Below are 24,078 nucleotides of genomic sequence, written 5' to 3' on the forward strand. Positions count from 1 at the left end.
AATTACCGAGATAAAATGGCAAAGTTACCGGAAATTGATTGCCAATAAAAGTGGTATTCTCATCTGAGAAAAAACAGTAAAAATACCGGTTTTTAGGTAAGCTTACCAGTCTGTCTTGGTAAAATTACCAATAATTGGTAAAAAGAGAGATGTTAAAGGTACCAACGGACCTTGGTAAAAACGCCGAGAATTTTTTTCAGTGTAACCAAGGTGCAAAACCACGTAATTCTATCGCAGTGTTTCGAGATTTTTGCCCTTATTTTATTTTTTCAGAGAGAGACAAGCCAACTTTAGAGCTCGAATCAGACCAATCGGTGAAGGACTGCGTCCACTTTTAATGGAGGTTAACATTCAGAGGCAAACTTAATCTCACTATCCTTCCTTCTAAAAAAACAAAAAAACAATAAACATGAGCTAATACTAAAGAAAATCATAGTTTGGTGAGCGTTTATAACATGCCAGGTCAAAAGGGACAAAAAATGCTTTAATTTTTTATCAGAAAATTGCAATATTTTTACTTATTGGACTCTGGTTTTCCATACAGGCAGGAAATTCAAACTTCCCATAAATAGTAATCAATAATAACGTAATTATCTTTGTTAGGAGTCAAGTTCAGTAATTTGAAAACAACTAAAGGGGAATATGCTAAAAATACAACACTAAAAATCCGAGACGTTTTGACTCAAAGTCAAAACTAAGTCATTTTCAGTAGGAAAATAAATTAAAAATTTCGAAGAAAAAACCTGTGACCCACATGTTAGTGGCAGAGATCCAAGAAATGCACTTTTTTTTAAAACAAAAATGAATACTTGTTTTTCTCGGATCTCGGCCACCAAAATGTAGGTCTCAGGTTTTTTCTTTGATAGTCTTTAATTTTAAATTTATTTTCCGACTAAAAATTCTTGAGTCGAAACGTCGTTCTTGATTCTTGGTCTTGAGTCGAAACGTGTCGGGTTTTTAGTATTGCATTTTTAGCTTTGTTTCCCGTTTTCCCCCTTGTTTGTTTTCATGTTACTATAGTCTCAAGCTGCTTCGTAAAAAATTGTATCTATTTCAGTCATTTTCGTTGCGCAAATCGTGATTTACGTGGAAATTAGAGAAGGGAGCATGTATCGGAATATGCTAAGTTGCGTGACTTGTCTTGCAGCCCATTGATATCAACTGTGTATTGGACCTAGTCAACCAACTTCTTTTACCGGTGGACTTGAATTTGAATTGAATTGAATTTTGAATTATATCTATATTATGCTCTTTTGACCTTATAACTTCCATGCTTACCTCTCGTAAATATTTGAGTATCAGAGGTGCGGCTGGCTCCAAATATCTGGAGTGATAAGCAATGCCTGACGCGCTAACATTCTTCGCGAAAACTCCCTTTGACGTGAGTTTACTCACATACGCCTCGACATCTGCCGCCGGTCCGGATATGGTGCAACTAGTAGATGAGTTTCGACAACCTATGTCGATGGACTTTGGCACTGAATCGCGTATATCATGGTAACCGAGACCTGAACAGGAAGAGAGAATAAAATCATCAGCGGACTGATTATTGAAATCGATAAACAGAGCAACAGACAAAGGGGAAAAAAAGGATATGCACTTTTCACTAAATGCATAGTAATATATGGGCAAAAAGTCAATTTGGCCCCTAAAAAATCTTCACTGGCGCCTAAAGTTCGAGCTTGATGCGCCATTTGGCTCTTAAAACTCAAAGGTGATTTTCGGACACTGGACGACACAATACAATACATGGTGGCCCAGACCTACCGCACAAGCGGGCTGATTATTGAAATTGATAGACAAAGCTATAGACAAAGAAGCAAAAGGGATATGGAGGGATCCAATTGGTGGAAGTAGACGGTTGCAATGGACAAAGGAGGTAGGTAATAGACTAACTGACGGCAACCCACGAGAGACCCGATAGTTATAATCCATCATTTACCCCCTTAGTCCATAAGAACCACCCATTTCAATCAATAGGATCCCTCTAGAGACCTTATGTCTTCTTTGCTTGGAGCTTTGTCTATCAATTTCAATAATCGGCCCGCAGCGGGATGATTGTTGAGGTAGAAGGACAAAGCTATAGACAAAGAAGACGAAAGTTATATGGAAGGATCATGGAGGAAACCCGCAAATCATTCAACTGCCAATTGTTAGTGCACTGTATTTCCATGAGAAAATATTTTAACACAAAATCATTTTATAATACTAATTGATTGCCCTTATTTTTGAATACGAACCTACTGCCGCCATCGTTCCTTCAATGAGAGTTGACTCCATGACGGCCTTTCCACGCGCATAAGCTGATAAAATAGTCTGCTCTATAGTTAAGCAATTATCAGCATAGGCACAACCCAGTTCTCCAACAGAATGACCAATCACTCCATTCGGTTCCAACTTCAGAGCTCGCAAAACTTCCGTCAGTCCGATCTGATAAAGAAAAGAAGGAATAATTCCATTGAGCAAGAGATTTTGAATATTAATACCCCTGGTAAAAATTGACGATACGAGCTGCGTTTAAAATACCATAGAAGTTCTTATAGCCGACTAAAGAAGGAGCTGGCTGTAGAAAGCGGATCAAATCATATAGCCGGGCTATACGAAGCCATAAAAAAGTATACAGTCGGGCTATAGTTCCTATCGCCGGGCTTTACACTTTATCACCATTGGCAATAAAAGGCTATAAGAAATTGTGTAGAAATTCGTGTGCTTTGGAAATCATTAAGTTTGATACGGAACTACTTTAATATTTACAAAACAAACATTATATTTTCCTTTAAAACATATTTTTTTTCATCAATTAAAACAAGATGGTCCATACCGAGTGTGCAAACATTTCAAAATCATGAGTTGAAAAACGCTGACTCCGCGAAATTAAATATTAGAGCCTAACACAAAGCGGAGCGGCGACGCATTGGCGCCTACAAACCTAACAGGGATACATCACGCATTGCGCGGCGACGCACTGGCGCCTACAAACCCAACAGGGATACTTCACGCATTGCGCAATGCGTAAAGTATCCCAGTTAGGTTTGTAGGCGCCAATGCGCGTTTCGCGCTCTCTGCCCACCCGCCGCGCCACAGCGTGCCACGGCGTCTGAAGCAAATATTTCACACCAGAGGTATTGCACAGTATCTTAAAAAATTGAAGGCGCTCCAACATATTAAGAATGACAGGCATCCATCAAAAGTACAGAGCTTTCCTCGCAAAATAAATCAATATACAAGATACGGCACAAAAAGAGAGCGGTAGTCCAAAAACTATCTAAGTAAGTCCTAGTATCCGTATTTAGTAACGTTTAGCATGAACTTTATCGTCTGGCTGTTGCTTAATTGCCATCGGCTATAAAAGGCCATAAGAAATTGTACAGCCAGCTACAGAAGCTACTAGAAATCTTACAGCCGGCTTTAGGTCTATAGTATTTTGGAACAAACATTCTACCGCCAATTTTTACCAGGGACCTGAAAACGACAACGAGTGGGGAAAATCTAATACTAATAAAAATATGTGTGTTTTGTGTTACTATTGGTTAATATAGGAAGTGAAACACAAACCAACACAAATTTGTGTTGATTTTGGTACAGTTTGCGGTGAATTGAGAGCAGAACACAATGGAAAAACTGGGAAATTCCATTCCTCCGATTGCGACGTTGGTATTCATTACGCGTTTTTTTATTGGCGCGTATACGTAGTATACCGCCTTTGCGATCGTTTCGAACCCTGCTCGATACAATAACCGAGTCCCTTAGTTCCTTACCGAAAAGTGACTACCGCGAACTTTTGAGATTTTCCAAAGCGTGTAAAAAGTTTATTTATCCATCAATAATTATGATTTAAAGTTGTTTCTCATTCTGGGGTCGCTAGTTTATGTGCAGTGAATACCAAGAGTCTACGTTACTTGGTTTTTTTAAAAAAAGCCTAAGAATAAGACGCGCTGATTTAAAATATGCATATATAAGCAGAATCAAGCGAATTGATTCGAGGATGGCTGAGCAGGTCGGCACTCTCGGAATGAGAATCTAACTCCTCCGTTTTGTTCAAAACGTTGCTTTGACAGATCTGTAACCTCGGTTATACTGTTCAAAAGTTGGTACCCGTGCTCTGAAAAACCCAAATAAGCCAAGTTCGTGTAACTATGGTGTCATTGCCTCGACCGGGCTGTGCTGTGTTGCCAATTGTTGGAGGATAGGTTACTTGCCCGGTGGTGGCTACCGCCACTCATGATAGTGCAATCTGTGTAAGTGCAATCTGTGATGAGCCTCGAGACTCATTAGACCATTAGCTAAACGTGGCTCATACAGGAATCCACTTACCCCTCTCTTCCCCACGCTCCTGATCACTGCGTCGGCGTCTCGACGAACAATAGCTAATGACGGTCGCCAAGCGAGGCCGGGATCCTCAGCCCCTCGCAAAATTACTTACGCTTCATTAACCATTTCACCGTCACGCTAGGATTCGTCCAATTTTCAAAAAAAATTGTTTCGCGAGTTTTTAGCAATTTTTTCCTTACTTTCCGTTAAAACACGAATTAAAAGAGGTCTCATTCATAAAAATCGGCCAATTAGAAGAGAAGTTACAGTATTCGAAATGCGAAGAAATCAACAAAACTTCTCCAAACAAAAAATAAAATGAAGGGGAAAAAAAGAAATGTATAAATTACAATTTAATATGATTGACCTCAGAATTTGACAAGCAATTCAATTATAAAAAGGAGAAAAAATTGAGTGAAATTACAAAAAATTAGCCTCTTGCAAGGGGCTTTCTTGTATGAGTTTTGACCTGAAGACAAGTAAATCCCGTTATATTATTAAAACGAAATTGACTCCATAGTTTAATGCCTTAGTTTCTTGAATACGATTATTTTAAGCACTCGAAAATTTATACCAGCAATTTTACCCATGGAGTGATTTCCTGAGAGCTGATAATATCACGAATTTCTCATAGAGCCCTTCAAAAATGGCTTGCTTTTTGGCAGCCGATTCGGCCATCAAACCGGGTTTAAATGGAAGCTGATAATAACACAAAGCTCTGAGAAAAATTTTGAGATGAGTATAGGAACGGTTTGTAAATTACGAGGAGAGGCGGGCATTCTGTTCAGCATATCGATACATAAGTATTTTCACACGTAGAATTTAATTTTCACGTCAGGGAGTCGACATATTTTGATTTTTTTATTTTATACGGAAAATTTATGGTTTTTCGGGATTGAAATTACTTACAATTGTTTCATGAAAAATGAATGCACCCAAAATGACTATAGCATTTTGACTTTCACATACGTGCACTCACTAAATTGATTGGTAAATTCAAAGAGTGGGTACATCGACCTGGTATATCAAGTTTCTGCGATTTTTTACGGCAAATCGGTAGATTTTCGGGATGTGAATTGCTTACTTTCAATTCATGAATGAATAAAGCATGGGCATGGTTGAGCTTCTTTGCATGAAAAGACGTTTAAAATAACAAAATCAAGACATATTTAAGACAATGGACCACTAGACAAGGTACGATTTTAGGCATTCTGATACATGTTTCTTGACCAGAATTTCACGTAAAACACGATTCGCGCAACGAAAATTACCGAAATCAACTCCCAAAATAAGCCCCAAAATACCTTTAAATCGACTTTATCTTCTAGGAGTTCGACAGAATTTTTCCTTTCTTCGCTTAAATTTTTCCGTAGCACTTTTCTTCAAGAATCTGAAAAGATTTTGCTTGAGGCAGATCAAAAAACTTAAATTTGTTCGAATAGCTTTCTAGATTCACAATACACGGTCTCGTGAAGGTGCGTCGTTGACCTTGCAGTGTTGGATCGTGAATTCTCTTGTTGTGCTGCTTGCCTTTTTTGAAATCTCTGTAAATGAAAACTAAAGGGGTTGATATGTGCGAGTTAATGACGCGCCTTATCAACACATTGTGTTGGAGTTCACTGCTTGTTAAAATTCTTCAAAAAAAAGTAGCTAAAATTTACCCCAGAAATCGTCAATCAGAGGCTACGGTTATGTTGTGTTTACTTTCTGTATTAACCAAACGTTTCTGTTGAAGTTTCTCTCTGTGTATTATAGTGCGCGTTTTCAAATTCCCCAAAGAAGATGAGCAACATTGAGATGAAAGAATTTAAGTTTGAAAATTTCAACTATCAATTTTGAAAAAATTACATTAGCGCTGGAAAAATAAATGAAAGGAAAACCATAATCGTCCTCCGTGCTTTGACATCAGAAACACTAAATGGAGATATCACAGATTAATCCATCCTAAATATTTTAGGCTTCTCTCCGCCAAATTTTTGTTGAGCTGGTGCTCTAATTGAGTGCATTTATTGCACTAGTATACTAGCATAGAGAAAAAAAGGAGGTGTTTGCATCTTGAGGATTGTTCACCCCGTGACGTACGTCGGTACAATATGCCGTCAATATTAATACTCCGGTAAAATCCGAAATTAGATCATGAGAAATGGACGATGACGTCCGGTTTTTTTTTTTTTTTTTTTTTTTTTTGCTTGCTTGGATCAACTCAAAATATAATTTAAAATACTTTTTATATAATAAGTGTTTCCCACAAACGATACCATTTCCAAGAAAATTGATGATAAAAACCGTCCGTACCGACCTCTACGTCATCGACAAAATCCGAGCTGCCCGAAATGCAAACACCACCTTTTTTTCTCTATGGTAGACAAGAATTCTAGAGGCAGATTAAAATCAAAAATCAATTTTTCGTCTCCCAGGTCATTGGTGGATTGCATTGAAGTTTCTCAAATGGACGGATTTCTGTTAAATGGAACTAAGCACCAGTTTGAGTTCCTTTTGAGGATTTCAGAATCCCGAACAGCGCGTTCTTTCAAACAGAACTAAGCGCTATGGAAAATCATTGCGAGTATAGGACAGAACGAGCATCGCGCTCCGCAACTTTCGCCAATTGGACGTATTTCTATCAAACAGAACTATGTGCATTCAGACATGAGCCCTGAGACTCATAAGAATATGTGCATAACGGGGCTCACGTCATAATGCACATACTTCCGTTTGACAGAAATGCGTCCAATTGAAGCCCCCCGCTCCCTTCCTCTCCTTGTGGAGCTTCATTCCGTTTGACAGAAATACGTCCAAGTAAGAACCTTGCTCTTCCCAGAGAGTCTTTCCTTACCTGAACAGATGAAATAGCGACAAAAGAATGGATAATATTGTCATTAATCGCTTCATCTTTGCTGGTGAGAACCTCAAAAATATCGATGCCGCGTGGCTTCAGAACGCGATCGCACCTTTCGAGTGCAGCACGGAAGACCGGCACGTGAAGAAGCAGCAGCCCCATTCCAGGCCACTGCGATCCCATCCCTGAGAACACGTACCAAATGGGTCGATCGTGTTTTTCTACTTTCTGAAATTGAAAAATAATCGATGATTTCATCATCCAATAAACCGTTACGTTCCGGCCACAGTATCACAAGCGCCATGCGATGTTTCAAAATTTTCGCCGTCATTTTATTTTTTTCCAGAGAAATTGCTGTTGTAAAATTCTCGGACAGCTTCGTTGACAAATTTCTCTGTGAAAAAATAAAATGGTGGCGGAAATTTTTAAACGTCGCATGGCGCTTGTGATACTTTGGTCGGAAGTTGACGAAATAATAATGGTCGAAAGCATTCCGGAGGTCCCTCGCTTCTCCAAGAATTTGTTCGCTGATTATGCTGCCGAGTTGAAACTTCGCGGGTATATTCTTAGGTCAAACAGAATGTACTTTTAGGTCCACCAAAATTTCAAATGGCAGCTACTGAAATTTCTCTCCTCCCCTCCTCCTCCTAACAGGGAAGCAGCACTTTCTTCGGCCTGCGCAGTGAGGAGCAACTAGAGATTCAGCTTACGCAACATGATATCGCGCGTTCGCAGTAATTTTTGCCAAAAAAAATACCACGTTTGCAGTAATTTTCCAAATAATTAAAGACTTCTACAAACGACTAAGGCATAGACCTGTTCGTAAGATCATCCGATACCGAACACCCTAACTAAATCATAAACATCATAAAAAGATAAAATCGGTAAATATGATGGACTCGTCAAATCAATGAAACGAAAGCATCATTGAAATATTCAATCATTCTCACGAGAGGAGAGTCAGCTTTAAGTCCATCTCTGAGGCAGTTGTCCAGGTAATCTTTTTCCTTAGAGTTGTCCAGTCATACGAATTCTCGCATGCATATCTCTCTTCATTCATTCGGTCAACGTGCTTCACTGAAAAAAAAATCTCGGTGTATTTACCGAGAAAAGGGTAAAATTACCAAGAATTCAGGGTTCTATTTGATCCCAGTTTTTCCTTGGTAAAATTACCATTTATGGAATTGGTAATCTTACCGAAAAATCTCAGTAAAATTATTGAACTTTCTCGGTAATTTTAATGGACCTTGGTAAAAACGTCAATATTTTTTATCGACTGCGGTAGAGCTATCGAGATAAAATGGCAAAGTTACCGGGAATTGATTACCAATAAAAGTGGTATTCTTACCTGAAAAAACAGTAAAAATACCGGTTTTTAGGTAAGCTTACCAGTCTGTCTTGGGGAAATTATCATTAATTGGTAAAAAAAAAAAGTAAGATGGTAAAGGTATAACAAAGGACCTTGGTAAGAACGCCGAGAATTTTTTTTCAGTGTTCGACCACAACCTTCTCCTTATACACTGATCAACTTAGCAACATCTTGCACGCCGCAAGCATCTCTGGTAGACTCGCTGGCCATCCAAAACAAACTTCTCGTTTATTTTTTGTATACGCAATTTTTCATGGTTGGAAGTCGAAATAGTCCTATCTTGCGTTTCGCCCTATCCAACTTTTCTAGCCCTGCGTTAAAATCTCCGAGTTAGTCAAAAAGAGATTCTCCTTCATTTGGGGGATACGCAATTTTACCTCCGTGGAGTCAAAATAGTCCTATCACGCGTCTCGCCCCATCCAACTTTTCTACTCCTGCGTTAAAGTCTCTGAGTCAGTCGAAAAGAGATTCTCCTTCATTTTGTGGATACGCAATTTCACCTACTCGAAATAATAGTCCTATCAGGCTATCACGCATTTCGTCCCATCTAACTTTCTTACTCCAAGTCTCTGAGTAAGAAGGCACTGGAATGAAAATCTAAAAGAAAGGCTACAAATAATTTTATTTCTTTCTTTCATCTTAATTACGCTTCATGAGTAATTTACCAATTCTCTTCGTTTATTATGATGATAAAACTAGATCTTCAGGCAATGCATGGGGTTAATGCATGTACCCGAGTACCTGGGAGAGGCGCTGTAAAACTGGACAAAACAAAATTCTAAATCGGCAACCATTCCTACACCAGGAGGTGTTCCATAGTCTACCTCGAAAATTGGAGACAAAAGATCAGTGTTAGTAAAAGCCATCTCTTTCCCGTTCACTTTGCTGTCTCTATGAATTGTCAATTAAAATACGCAATGGTGTTAAAGTTTACACATTCATCACTTACCATCGTTTTGTGTGGAATGTTTGGGATCCCAGGAGATGCCATGGTAAAACCTCTATACATGTGACCTTTCATCGCCTTACGGAACACATTGTTCAATAGAAAAGCAAACTCAGGGGTGGCTTTTGTAGTTCTTAGTCTCCTGAAAACATCTTCGATTCCGTTCTCTGTCCGCGATGATAGGAGAATTAATTGTGGTAATTTTTCGTCTAATTTTGAGGTTGAGATCCTGTTGAGCGATAAACATTATTAATTTAACAGCACATTGAAAGGACCCTACAACAAAACGGCCAAATCGGCCTAAACACGGAATCGTACGATTTTCTCAGGAATGATAGAGGGTCTTCCCAGACACTCAAAACTGGTCATATTTTTTGCCTAACCCCCAGGAAAAAGGGGGGAGGGGGGTCAAAGTCTAAACCTTTAAATTAGCATAACTTCTCAACGGTTTGTCATAGAAAGATGATCTTGGTGTCAAAATTTCCAGAAAAATGAGAGCTTTCAGAATATAGGTATGAAATTAATTAAATTTTAAAAGAGGTTGTTCCATCCCCCATTAGATTTGGCCCCCTATCAAATATGATCCATCTTTTCAAGAGTGATACAGTAGCATGCGAGACGTTCAAATATGGCGGTCATTTTGACTTAGGCCCCCCCAGAGAGGGGGGGACGGGGGGTCAAAGGCAAAACCTTCAACTGCCTATAACTTTTGAGCGAAAAATCGGATTGAGTTGAACTTTCTTTTAAATGAAAGATCTTAAAAAAATCTATCTGCTGATACCAGAAAAATTGAAAAAAAGTTAAATTTAATGCAAATTTTTAGCAGTTTTTCGATTTTTTAGGAGACAAAATTTTCAATTTTGTCGTGTTTCGGCACCGCGCAATGACTCTACTAAAACAAAAACCAGTTTTTTAGATTCTACACTCAATTTCCTATAAGATGCAAAAAAAACCGCATCTTGGGGAAACGTTTAGATCGCGAGCTATGGCTCGTCAAAGTTAGCCCCGCGCTGAGCGCGCGCCCCCTGCGCTGTTCGCATATCCTCCACGCGTCTGCCACCGATCCTGTTGCCCCTCCTCCCCCATCCTAAATGCAAATTAACATTCTACTACCCAGCTTTCGTATATATCTGCGTTATAGGTACGTGCAAATCCAGCAAGCTCGTGATTTCCAGTGGAATTGACGCTTTATATCTCTCTCCCCCCCCCCCCCAACCCGGCCACTGTGCTCCAAATATTGTGCGAAAAAGAATTATAAACATTTTCTTGTTACATGTTTTTGCTGATGTAGCACCCTGTGACTACGAAATCGAATTGAGGTAATTTTTTATCCCACCTCCCAACCTCCTTGTGTAACCTGGGTGTATCCTTGTTTAACTGCTTTAAATTCACTTAATAAATTACTTTTTTTATACCTATTCTGTTCATTTTAGCGTGTAATCTAGAAAACAAATACCTCCAGTTAGACACAAGAAAAAACTATTACAACTTGTAGGCAGGGGCAAACTTCAGTGCCAGTGGCCGGTGGGGGGGGGGGGGAGCGAATTAAAGTATCAATTCCACTGGAAATCACGAACTTGCTGAAATTTTCACGTACCTATAACGCAGATATATACGAAAGCTTGGTAGTAGAATGCTAATTTTCATTTAGGATGGGGGAGGAGGGGCAACAGGATCGGTGGCAGACGCGTAGAGGATATGCGAACAGCGCGGGGCTACCTTTGACAAGCCATAGCTCGCGATCTAAACGTTTCCCCAAGATGCGGTTTTTTGCATCTTATAGGAAATTGAGTGTAGAATCTAAAAAATTGGTTTTTGTTTTAGTAGAGTCATTGCGCGGTGCCGAAACACGACAAAATTGAAAATTTTGTCTCCTAAAAAATCGAAAAACTGCTAAAAATTTGCATTAAATTTAACTTTTTTTCAATTTTTCAGGTATCAGCAGATAGATCTTTTTGAGATCTTTCATTTAAAAGAAAGTTCAACTCAATCCGATTTTTCGCTCAAAAGTTATAGGCAGTTGAAGGTTTGCCTTTGACCCCCCGCCCCCCCCCCTCTCTGGGGAGGGCCTAAGTCAAAATGACCGCCATATTTGAACGTTTTGCATGCTACTGTATAACTCCTGAAAAGATGGATCATATTTGATACGGGGCCAAATCTAATGGGGGATGGAACAACCTCTTTGACCCACTTTTGGGGCATTTTACAAGGTCCCCCTTTCGTAAATTTTCGTTTTTTGAGATTTTCGGTTATTCGGTTCGCACGGATCAAAACAAAAACAATTTCAAATAAAAGTAGAGCGTTTAAGCTTTAAAACAAGCCCAAGATGATCTTGGGGAAACGATTAGAAGCGGAGTTATGAGTCTTCAAAGTTGACACGGCGCGCGGGAACCTTGTATGTTCCGAGTCTCAAGGTCACCTGCGCGCCCCGGATTGCCTGCAGGTTGCAAGTTTTTGTGTTTTTATGCTTCTGTAGGTCATTCTTTATGTAAATTATTCAATGAAGATAGAATAATCGAAATTTTTTAATTTTACGGGAGGAGCGAGAGGGGGCTTAGAGTATCAACCATTATGTCCATCATACCTCATTAAACATTTGCTAACGATGATGATTCTGCTCTTATAATTTAGAAGAAACCATGGACCCTCAGTTCAAATATACATATGCTCCATACAGAACTGAACCATTTAGAAATTATAACCCATTGATGCCAAATTTTGGGGTACCCCTAATTTTAAAATTTTTTAATTGAGCTATAAGGTACAGCGCTTGACGGAACTCACTTGGTAAAGCCAAATAGTTTCTCGTAGAAGCAGACGAGCTTTGAGCTTCAAAACAAGTCTCAGTTATTCTTGAGGGGGCTATTTGAAACGCAGTTAAATTTTTTTGACGTTAATGTTGTGTACCTCGCCGAAGGCCCATTGTGTAAAATAAAAAAATTCTGATTAAACTATCTTCATTGAATGATTTACATTAAAAATGACCTACAGAAGCATAAAAACACAAAAACTTGCAACCTGTAGGCAATCCGGGGCGCGCAGGTGACCTTGAGACTCGGAACATACAAGGTTCCCGCGCGCCGCGTCAACTTTGAAGACTCATAACTCCGCTTCTAATCGTTTCCCCAAGATCATCTTGGGCTTGTTTTAAAGCTTAAACGCTCTACTTTTATTTGAAATTGTTTTTGTTTTGATCCGTGCGAACCGAACAACCGAAAATCTCAAAAAACGAAAATTTACGAAAGGGGGACCTTGTAAAATGCCCCAAAAGTGGGTCAAATTTTAAAATTTAATTAATTTCATACCTATATTCTGAAAGCTCTCATTGTTCTGGAAATTTTGACACCAAGATCATCTTTCTACGACAAACCGTTGAGAAGTTATGCTAATTTAAAGGTTTTGACTTTGACCTCCTCTCCCCCCTTTTTCCTGGGGGTTAGGCAAAAAATATGACCAGTTTTGAGTGTCTGGGAAGAACCTCTATCATTCCTGAGAAAATCGTACGATTCCGTGTTTAGGCCGATTTGGCCGTTTTGTTGTAGGGTCCTTTATAGAGTTCCAATTGAACAACACCATTTTTTTTATTGTTCGTTATGAATAGGAACCAAACTTTCGCCAAAAAACGATCGGCTGATTTGCATATTTACAACTTTTTTAGCTGCAATAACCTTTCATATAATGTATTGCGTTTTTAATTTCGTCACTATAATGTATTTGTGTTGTAAAATTTCGTGAAGATTTTGAACTGCGAATGTGTTTTTGTTCAAGATTTGTCATAATGCTCAGATGATGGCGTAAGCCGAAAAGTTCCTCAGTAAATTAAAGAAATATATCTACAATACCCTAGTTTTTATTCATTTACTTACAATACATTGAAATTATTTATAAAATTAAACATCTTCATTTCATTTAATTCAGTTTTGATGATACTCAATCTATCCACGCTGTGCCTCCAAATTGGACGTATTTTTTCCAAACAGAACTATGTGCATTAAGACATGAGCCCTGAGACCCATAAGAATATATGCATTACAGGACTCGCGTCAAAATGTGCACATAGTTCCGTTTGGCAGAAATACGTTCAATTAGCCTTCAATTATTCTGACTTTTCTTGGTAATTTAAGAACAATCTTTCCAACAAATCGCAATTAAAGGCGCGATGAATGTTTCGATCAACAGGCCAATCGAACTTACTTTTTGGCGGCTTATAAAAGATTTTCTAAACGATAGGACATTTTATAGTTGTCATTCTGTAATTCAATAATAATTACCGAATCTCAGTGTCTTTCCTTCCTCTCTCTTTGTTTCCTTTTTCTTCCTCCTTCTTGGGGCAAAAGGGGGAGAGGGTTGTGTACCCCTTACGCCCTCCTCTCGGATCCGCTTACAGAAATGTTTTGAAGACCTAACTTTCCTTAGTATTAGTTTAAGATGACTTCACGGAAAAAACGAGATTAGGGCTGGGCTCTAGAATTGCTTCACCTCATACTTCACAGAGACAGGCCCTGCGCGGGTACGGCTCAGCCCTAACTGGACAAGGTCGAGCCCTTACCAAGTAGAGCTGAACCCTGAAGTAGATAGGTTAACTAGGTTTGGGCTCTACCCACTCCGGGCCTGCCCCTATGAGAAATGAGGTAAAGCAATTTTACCTATCCGGTTAGGGCTGGGACCTTCCGCGCAGGTACCAGCCCTAAACTCGTTTTTTCCGTGTTGACGATGGTAAAATATGAAACCAAGTAAAATTTACCTGGAGTTTTTTTTTAATCAGTGCATGGGCAAAACCTCCTATGAGTGAAATAACGTTTACCCCTACTAGCTCTCCATCAAACGGGGTCACGTCCGTGCTAACCTGTTAACAAGCACGATTTGAGAGATACGAAAAGAAAAATTTAGAAACATCTAACCGAGCGAAATTTTTGTCAGTCCAAATAATAATATATATATGCAAATTATTGTACCATTAAAGTTCCTCGATTTAAATTCGAGCTCTGTCTCTATCAGTTTACGACTGTCACTGTCTTTGAATTTGCTTCAAACTTTTGATGAGTGTTAAGAGAGTTTAAAGTAGCCTGATAAGACATTGAATTGCAATATATTTCATGGTTAAGATAGGGATAGGCTAGAGACTTGTCTTGTCAGGCCGACATAGTTTCAATAATTGGACGGCAGTACTTTCTTCTTCTTCTTCTTCTTCTTCTTCTTCTTCTTCTTCTTCTTCTTCTTCTTCTTCTTCTTCTCCTTCTTCTTCTTCTTCTTCTTCTTCTTCTTCTTCTTCTAACTTCTGACTAGGGCCGTGACCCTGTTTGTCTAGCCTCTAAATTAATGTATAAATATGATAAATAAAATATGATGGCGATGAGAGAGATCACTTAATACTCCGGGGTTGAAAGGCAGCTCTGTGTCCATCTCTTAACGGCAGTACTTTAAAACCAAAAATTAGCATGAGGTAGTCGAGCCTATAATGATGTTAATAGAGTATTTATAATATAATATCCAGAATTACGTGATGTAATAGGAGCTCGCTACCATCTTAAAAAATAATAAAAAATAAAAACTAGTGTGAAAAATAAAATATGCAAGGAAATGTAACGAGTTCTAATAATGTTACGTAGTCTTCTCTTTATCGTAGCAAGCTGTTTAATTTTTCCCTTGTAACCTATATATTGATAAGTTGTTCTGGTTTCCTGAAATTTTGCAAAACATTTCTCGGGAAAAACCCTCGATGAAGAAATGCAGTACTTGCCTGTAGCTCCGGCGCCTCTGTCAACGTAGGTAGAGGTGAGTCGATGTTGATGGTTGGCGGAACTTTTGATTTACTGAGAGCAAGGATCGCTTTTATCAAACTGACTCCAGCAGAAGCGCTTTCAAGGTGCCCCACGTTAGATTTGACCGATCCTAATACGAGTGGTGATGAGCGGTTTTTGCAAAATACCTCACGAATCACCTCTATTTCTTTTTTGTCTCGTTCCTGAAAACGTTAAATTCAGAGTAGGGTTACTTCGGTGATGGACACGGCACGATTTGCTTTAAGACGCTACTGCTGCTTTCCATGAATAATTTCCCTGAGACTTTGTCTGGAGGTGCCCTTCTGCCGTTTCTGTTTTTAACAAGGCGTTATTTTGAGGAGTCATTTGGGACTGCGGTCCTCGCTAAAGAAAGTGTTTGTACTCTGTCTTGCAAATTATCTTGCGATTGGGGCTCCTGTTTGATATCCTAGATCGAATTTTTACGAGGCAGCCCTAGACAATGAGAAAATGAGAAACAACAGGGGGAAACAGGAAACAAAGATAAAATACAACACTAAAAATCCAAGACGTTTCGACTCAAAACTGAGTCATCTTAAGTCGGAAAATAAATTGAAGATAAAACAAGCAGTGAACTCCAACACAATGTGTTGATAAGGCGCGTCATTAACTCGCACATATCAACCCCTTTAGTTTTCATTTACAGAGATTTCAAAAAAGCAAGTAGCACAACAAGAGAATTCATACGATCCAACACTGAGAGGTCAACGACGCACTTTGACGAGACCGTGTATTGTGAATGTAAAAAGCCATTCGAATGAGTTTAAATTTTTTGATCTGCCCCAAGCAAAACCTTATCAGATTCTTAAAGAAAAGTGCTGCGGAATAATTTAAGCGAAGAAAGAAAAAATTTTGTCGAACTCCTGAAAGATAAAGTCGATTTAAAGGTATTTTGGGGCTAAAATACCTAAACCACCGGCATTATAAATCCCGTTATATTATTGAAAAGAAATTGACTCGATATAAATGCAATTGCATTAGATATGTCTTGATTTTGTTATTTTAAACGTATTTTCATGCAAAGAAGTTCAACCATGTCCATGGTTTATTCATTCATGAATTGAAAGTAAGCAATCTACGTCCCGAAAATCTACCGATTTGCCGTAAAAAATTGCAGAAACTTGATATACCTAGTCGATGCACCCACTCGTTGAATTTACCAACTAATTTCGTGAGTGCAAATATGTAAAAATCAATATGCTAAAGTCATTTTGGGTGCATTTACTTCTCATTAAACAATAATAATTTCAATCCCGAAAAACCATCAATATTCCGTATAAAATCGAAAAAATCGAAATGTGTCGACTCCCTGACGTGAACATTGGATTCTACGGGTAAAAATACTCACGTATCGATATGCATATCAGAAAACCAGAACCAGAACAGAAACCATGTGTGGACACAGTTAGCAGTCCGCGGCAACATCCATTCAACAGAATAATGGTAAAAATTAGATAGGATTGTAGCCGCTTTGCCCGCCTCTCCTCGTTATTTACAAACCGTTCCTATACTCATCTCGAAATTTTTCTCAGAGCTTTGTGTTATTATCAGCTTCCATTTAAATCCCGGTTCGATGACCGAATCGGCTGCCCAAAAAGCAAGCCATTTTTGAAAGGTTCTATGAGAAATTCGTGATATTATCGGCTCTCAGGAAATCACCCCATGGCTATAATTGGTGGTATAAATGTTTGAGTGCTTAAAATAATCGTATTCAAGAAACTAAGGCATTAAACTATGGCGTCAGTTTCTTTTTAATAATATAACGGGATTTACTCCCGGTGATTTAGCTAGCCCCAGAATACTTTTAAAGCGCCTTTACTTTCCAGTATCTTGACGGAATTTTTTTTTAGCTTAAACGACTTAAGAGACACTGTAGTTAAAAAATATAAAGAATTTTCGATTTTGACAAAAAAAATTGTTCGTTCAGGCACATCGTGTATTGTATGGAGTACTGCTGCTATTCAAACCTTATCTTCAGGTCAAAATTCTTACAAGGAAGCCGCTTGCAAGAGGCGAATTTTTTGTAATTTCTCCCAATTTTTACTCCGTTATATAATTGAATTGCTTGTCAAATTCTGAGGTCAATTATATTTAATTGTAATTTATACATTTCTTTTTTTCCCTTCATTTTATTTTTTGTCTGGAGAAGTTCGTTTGATTTCTTCGGATTTCGAATACTGTAACTTCTCTTCTATTCGGCCGATTTTTATGAATGAGACCTCTTTTAATTCGTCTTTTAACGGAGAGTAAGGAAAAAATTGCTAAGTACACGCGAAACAATTTTTTTGAAAATTGGACGAATCCTAGCGTGACGGTGAAATGGTTAATCAAGCGTAAAATCAAGGGTGAGGGTCCGGGTCGGGTCGCTCGGGAGGACAAAAGACACTGCCTCGGTGTCGGGACAGAGGTCCGGTGTGCGGGGAGGAGAAGGGTAAGTGGTTTTCTGTAAAAGCAAACTGATTTCTGTATGTGTTATGGTTAGCACATGGCCTAATGAGTTTTGAGGCTCATCACAGCTTTTGAAAAGCCTAACAGTGGTGTGGAGATCTGTCAAAGCAACGTTATGAACGAAACGGAGGAGTAAAATTCTCATTCCTAGAGTGCCGGCCTGGTCAGCCATCCTCGAATCAGTGCGCTTGTTTCTGCTTATATATGCATATTTTAAATCAGCGCGTCGCATTCTTAGGCTTTTTTAAAAAAAACCAAGTAACATAGACTCTTGGTATTCATTGCACATAAACTAGAAAGCCCCAGAATGAGAAATACATTAGAATCATAATTATTGACGGATAAGTAAATTTTTTACAAGCTTTGGAAAATCTCAGAAGTTCGCGGTAGTCACTTTTCGATAAGGAACTAAGGGACTCGGTTATTGTATCGAGCAGGGTTCAAAACGATCGCAAAGGCGGTATACTACGTATACGCGCCAAAAATATTGAAGAGGGGTCTCAGGTTTTTTCTTTGATATTTTTTTTTAGTTTTTAAATTATTTTCCGACTAAAAATGACTCAGTTTTGAGTCGGAACGTCTCAGGTTATTAGTGTTGTATTTTAGCCTTGTTTTGCGTTTTTCCCCGTTTTCCCCCCTTCTTTCCCTCCTCTTCCCCCTTCTTACCCCTTCTTTCCCTCTTCTTTCCCCTTCTTTCCCCTTCTTTCCCCTTCTTTCCCTCCCCCCCCTGTTTTTCTCCTGTTTGATATGCCCAAGTTACTTTCTATCAACCCTTTGATCAAAGAGACAAATAAACAAAGTCGAATCGATGCACGCCCCAACTTAGCATCAAAGTGAACTTTGTCATACAAAAAACAATGACATAAAAATCAAAATAATCTTAGGGCAGTACTCCAAGAAAGTCGCATCACTCACTTGAACTCCATATCCATCCGCCTCCAAATATCCAACTTTAGAGGGGTCCACTTGGCATTTTGTGTAAATACTCTTGAGCACATTTTTCGCGTTTTCAGTATCGAATGACATGTAATTTTTTCGCCCAATTTTAAAGAATTTGTCTTCAGCACCCATCAAAGTGGCCCAATTGCGGAAAGCGTCCTCTTCTTTTTGCAAGAATACCGCGACACAGCCATCACTCCTGGCGTAACCTTGAGCTGCAAAAAATTCATCTTTATATACCTCCCTCACATATTTTCAAAGACATACACTGATTTCATACTTGTTCAATTTCGGTTCAGTCGTTTTCAATTAGAAGGTATTTTTTAAAGCAGAGCGTACCATCTCCATCTCATCAGTCATAAGAGTTTTTAGTAACTTCGAAGAAATAATCTTATTAAATAAAGTTTTCTGCCAAAAAAACTCGAAATTTTCAGCACAGAAAGTACGCGTCATAGTGTGTATCATACAAACTTTGGAATAATTCTATGTAGAATATTGAAGTAAAGATCGGAAAAAGAACAAATTACGAATATAAATTATTAAGAATATAAATAGTGCATCTAGTTTTAATTTGAGCTGGTAAAAACGGGTCTAAATAATAAAGCGCCCACTATAAGGTGTGTATGTCTTTAAAACGTGTTTTTCTTCACCAAAATAGAGAAACAAGTTATTTTAGTGTCCTTTGTAGGCTGCCGTTTTCAATAAACGTAATAGGCAGGCGAATGCATATCAAAACATATAAAAAATCTATGAAGAGATAGAATTTAAGAAAACTCATAGACCATTGCAGCTCAATTTCAGAGGTTACTCGTACATCTGACTTAAGACTTTTTTGTAGATAGAGCTCCTCCACTTGAAGACTTCTATTCATTTCTTCTGGATTAATGATCGAAAGCAGTAAAGTATACAGAAACTCTTCTACTTACCATTTTAATCAAAAGGACGGCATTTTCCATCCGGAGCCAGCATTCCAAGACTGGCCCAAGTGGGCATGGCGTATTTACTCATGATGTGATTCGCGCAAACTACGACGGCAGCTTCAATGTAACCGCGCTGAATCTCCTCTTTCGCTTTTTCGATGAGATGAAAGAAAGTCCCCCATCCTCCCGCAAGAGTACAACTTGGACCTGATAATAAATCATACTGTCATAGTTATTACTAGTATTGATACTTTGTGTAGAATTTCTATATCGATAGCCAAAGTGCAAAACCCATACATTAGGGTTATGTATTGGACATTTCGTCGAAAATGTTTTATCCGAGCACCTGTTTTTTCCAGTAGTTTACGTCCACGCGTTTTTTCGACAGGAAAGTTTTAGTCCACTCACCAATTGAGACCCAAAGTAATTTGAAAACAAACATTTTTGGATTAGTAGCATCTGAAATATTTATATTTATGGTAAAACTTAAAATTAAAATAAAAATAAAAGAGGTCTCAAAAAGCTTCGGCATGTAAGTAATTTAATTATACATAAAATGAATAGCATCGTGGTTTGTCTTGAACTTATTTTTTTTAATTTTAAGTTTTACCATAAATACAAAGTAATTTGGTCCACGCGTAAATACAAGCGATAATTCCTCATACCGTTTTTGGATAAAAATGTATAATGTCTTGGAAGAATGAGGGCTTGCTCCTTTTTTTGCTCTTTTGTTTGTTTGTTTGGTCCAACGGAGAAAAATACATCATTGAAATTTTTTGTAAAATGGAGGAGTGTCAATTCCATTAATACTAAGGGAATAACTAAGGAACTAAAACTCTTCAGACCTTTTTGGTGGAACAGAATTTCATCATCTTCCAAGAAAATCCAATTTTGTTATACCTGGAACATACCTACGCCTTTTGATTTCCCATAACTAAAGGCTCTGAAATTTTTCCTGTGTATGATAATTTCGGTGTGCCGCGGCGCTTTGAGCTACTATTTCGCCATGGAGGTGTTGCACAGTCTCATATGAGATTAAAGGCATCCAACGTATCATGACTGATGGCATCTTTCAACAGCACGAAGTTCCCTCGCAAATTCAATCGAGTGACGGCGACAAAAAGAGAGCGGTAGTCAAAAAACTTTATAAGTCCTAGAGTCTGTATACAATAACGGTTAGCATGATTTTTGAACTTCATCACAGGAACAAGTGACTTGATTCAAGCAGGAATGTGCTCAAATTCAACGCCGAGAAGGTTTTCTTATGAATCGATAAAGAATATAATGCTTGTTTAAATAAGAAAAGATGCTTACATAATGCGAAAAGTCACTTACATCAAGCAGAAACCTGCTTCCATTCAGCTATTTTATTCTTGATTCAAAATAAAATCTTGACGGTATATTCAAGAATGTTCCTAACTAAATCGAGTCACTTTTCTCTCTAATGAAATTCAAAACTTATGGTAAAAGTTATTAAATACGGATGGTAGGACTTATTGAGTTTTTGGACTGCCGCTCTTTTTGGTGCCGTATTATCTTGATTTGTTTCGCGAGGAAAGCTCCGTACAATAAAGGATGCCTGTCACTCTTAATATGTTGAAGCGCCTTCAGTTTCGTATGATACTGTGCAACACCTCCGTGGTGAAATAGTTGCTTGAGGCGCCGTGGCACGCTGCGGCGCAGCGAGCGGCCGGCCAACACTAAACGCGCGTTGGTGCCTTCAAACCTAACTGGATACTTCAATCATTGCGCAATGCGTGTAGTATCCCCTTAGGTTTGTAGGCGCCAGTGCACGTCTCGCGATGGCAGCACGCCGCTTCGCCCTGTATTAGGCTCTAATATTTAAACTCGTTGATTCAGCGTTTTCAGCTCATGATTTTGAAATGTTTGCACACTCTGTATGGATTACTCTCATTTAAATTTGTTTCTTTAGCCATTGAAATATAGAGGAATGCAATAATGCTTTAAATCATTGCACATGGGCCACCAAACTTTTGGTAAAGATTATGTTACGCGCAAGGAAATATGATTCTACGAATTAAATATATTACCATGATCCTGTTCCATACACTTACCGTGAAGATTCAAACAGAAAGAAAGTCGATTTGCCCTCAAGCAACGTTCGATACCGGCAAGGACCTTGTCCCTCCTGAATTCAGAAAACATAACTTCCATCTCAGTGAAATCGTAATTTGCATAAACAGCTGTATTTGTCCCATCCAGAGATTTTGGATTTACACCTTGATACAACAAAAGAAGTTTATATTAAATTTAATGTCAACGAAGAATCTCTCACTACAATTCATTGAAGACAAACAGAGTCCTGAACTTGCGTAGTGGTTGGATTGTGCAGCAGTTAGAATGACATTTCTTAATCCATTTACTTATGATTTAATTTCGCGAAAATCAGTAACTTTGATCACTTCAAAATAATCCAGAAATTCTCTCTCAAAGGGTGAAAATTGACACAATAAGCATTCACAAAACAACGTTTGAGAAAAATGGTAAAAACTTTGAACACAATGATTTTTTTATTGTGGTTTATAGCTGTCAAAGTCGCAAAAATCGCAAAATCAGCGAAAATCAGAAAATTTTGAGGTTATTTTATGTGCAAGCACACAGTAAAATGAAAATACTGTAACAAAACAAGAAATTACCGTACTCAATAAGTCATATAGGGTGGCCACACTACTCATATTGACATTGATGAGAACGTAATCTACCGGAGAATCGCTGAAATAATGCAAACAGTCTTCAAAATTGAAAACTTTGGCGGTAGTTTAAAGATGGTGAAAAAACAGTGATGCCAACTTTTAATAAAAAATTATTCTGATAGAAAGGTATCTAATCCTAGTTTTTAAATAGTTTTACAAAATTGTTCTGTAACAACAAAACAATTGATTCTCGGCGAGACAAACTGCCTTACTTAAAATCGATTTTCGTAATGGATTTAAATGGGATAAAGCAGGGTTGCCAACTCTCAAGAATCGCAGTTAGCGGACACAGCTACAAAATCCAAATGCGTCTTTAGTGCAAGTACAAGTAACATGATTTTCTTTAAAGACCTTTCAGAGATGCTGTGTAAAAGATGGAACGAACCTGCGTCTATGATTGCCTCCACGCTGGTTTCCAAACATTGCCTTGTAATTGGATCCATTGAGACTGGGAAGCTAAAAGGAACATTGAAAAATGTGGCGTCAAATCGCTCATGTGAAATCGCTTTGCCGCAGTAGATCGGCGCATCATTGTCATCTGAAATATAAAAAAATTATCTTTAATTTAAAGTCATCAACGACGCCAGTCGTTTCGTTGCACAGCAACTGAATTAAAAAATTTCAGCCTTGGTATAGTATGACTGGCTGATCCATCTAAAATCTTAACGTCTTCCATAGAGCGTAAAATTTACTAAAACAATTGTTACTACATTACTAAGCACCATCAATTTTGCAAGCACAACAATCAGGGCGTGTGCTTTTGCAGTATATCATCTAAAATGAGAGTAAGTTGCAAGGCTACTTCTATAATATCAGGTAAGCATTTCGCAAGTTGGCAACACCGTTGTCCTGCATCTCAATGTACAATTTAAAAATAATTGATTCTAGGTGAGGCGTAGACTTTTTCATTTCAAATGAAGTCAATTGTTCATTTAATAGAGGGGAAACCGTTTTGCAACTTGGGAGCGCCATTTCGATGACCGCAGTGCAAAACCCCGTATCTCTATTGCGATGTTACAAATTTCCGCTCCTATTTAACGTTTTTAAGAGTAACAAGCCGACTTTATGGCTTGAAATCCACACAGAATATTCTGCTGAAAGAGAGGTAATGTTATGGAAGTTTTCAAAAAAATCACGTTGACTAGTTAGGCAGGAAGTCTGCATCGTCGCAAACTAAGATACGTGATTTCAAACTTTGGCCATCGAATATGACTTCATTTTGCAATGAGAAACCACTATTTCCGGCTCAAACATTTTTTTTTTTTTTTTTTTTTTTTTTGATTATTTATTCAGCACATCTTTGTTACACAAATTTAGCACTTTTACTTTACAATAAAATATAGATATCTTAGAATTAGTCAACTAATGAAATGAGGTGGTGGTGAAGGAATATGAATAAATGAGTATAAGGTTAAACTTAAGGGTAAGGTGCTCAAACATAAAAGCACCTTACTGCATAGGGAATCCAATTTCACATGGTTCTCTCTAAAATAAGCCAAAAATGGCAGTTCCTGATTAAGAAATTAAGTCCAATTTGGGGGTTGGATGGATCGATGGGATTTATATTCATGAAGAAAATTGAGATTAAAAGGCTCCGCCCCTTTTCTTCTTCTGAGTAATCCATAGAATAATGTACACTTTGACTTTTAAAATTTTTAAGTTTAGTCACACTAGCTTTATGCTGTGATTCAAGCTCTAACAATAAGTATATGAAAAAAATTGATCATGCCAAAACAAATTAAAATTTTTCGATTCTCTACAGGTTAGAACAATTGACTTAGTGCCTTTTTG

The 24,078-nt window shown here is 38.2% G+C and overlaps 1 protein-coding gene across 1 annotated transcript; it reads right to left on the reverse strand.

Annotated features, from left to right (window-relative positions):
* Positions 1–372: 372 nt before the first annotated feature.
* Positions 373–22,730, reverse strand: LOC109030331 (fatty acid synthase). Its single transcript, XM_072304721.1, has 11 exons — positions 22,673–22,730; positions 21,649–21,813; positions 19,658–19,780; positions 18,630–18,868; positions 15,206–15,430; positions 14,292–14,311; positions 9,469–9,694; positions 7,148–7,378; positions 2,241–2,430; positions 1,279–1,508; positions 373–384 (listed from the first exon to the last, which is right to left on the reverse strand). The coding sequence occupies exons 1-11, from the start codon at positions 22,728–22,730 to the stop codon at positions 373–375; spliced, it is 1,719 nt and encodes a 572-aa protein (XP_072160822.1).
* Positions 22,731–24,078: the final 1,348 nt, after the last annotated feature.

Source organism: Bemisia tabaci, chromosome 9 (genome assembly GCF_918797505.1).
Source record: "Bemisia tabaci chromosome 9, PGI_BMITA_v3".
In the NCBI taxonomy this organism is placed as follows: domain Eukaryota; kingdom Metazoa; phylum Arthropoda; class Insecta; order Hemiptera; family Aleyrodidae; genus Bemisia; species Bemisia tabaci.

Bases quoted from the DNA above. Each gene is read 5' to 3' on its own strand.
- LOC109030331 (XM_072304721.1), bottom strand. From the start codon at position 22,730: ATGGATCCAATTACAAGGCAATGTTTGGAAACCAGCGTGGAGGCAATC. The intron at 19,781-21,648 runs GTAAGTGTATGG...ATTTATTATCAG, and splicing joins TTTCTGTTTGAATCTTCACG to GTCCAAGTTGTACTCTTGCG. The intron at 15,431-18,629 runs GTGAGTGATGCG...TAACGTTTTCAG, and splicing joins CGGATGGATATGGAGTTCAA to GAACGAGACAAAAAAGAAAT.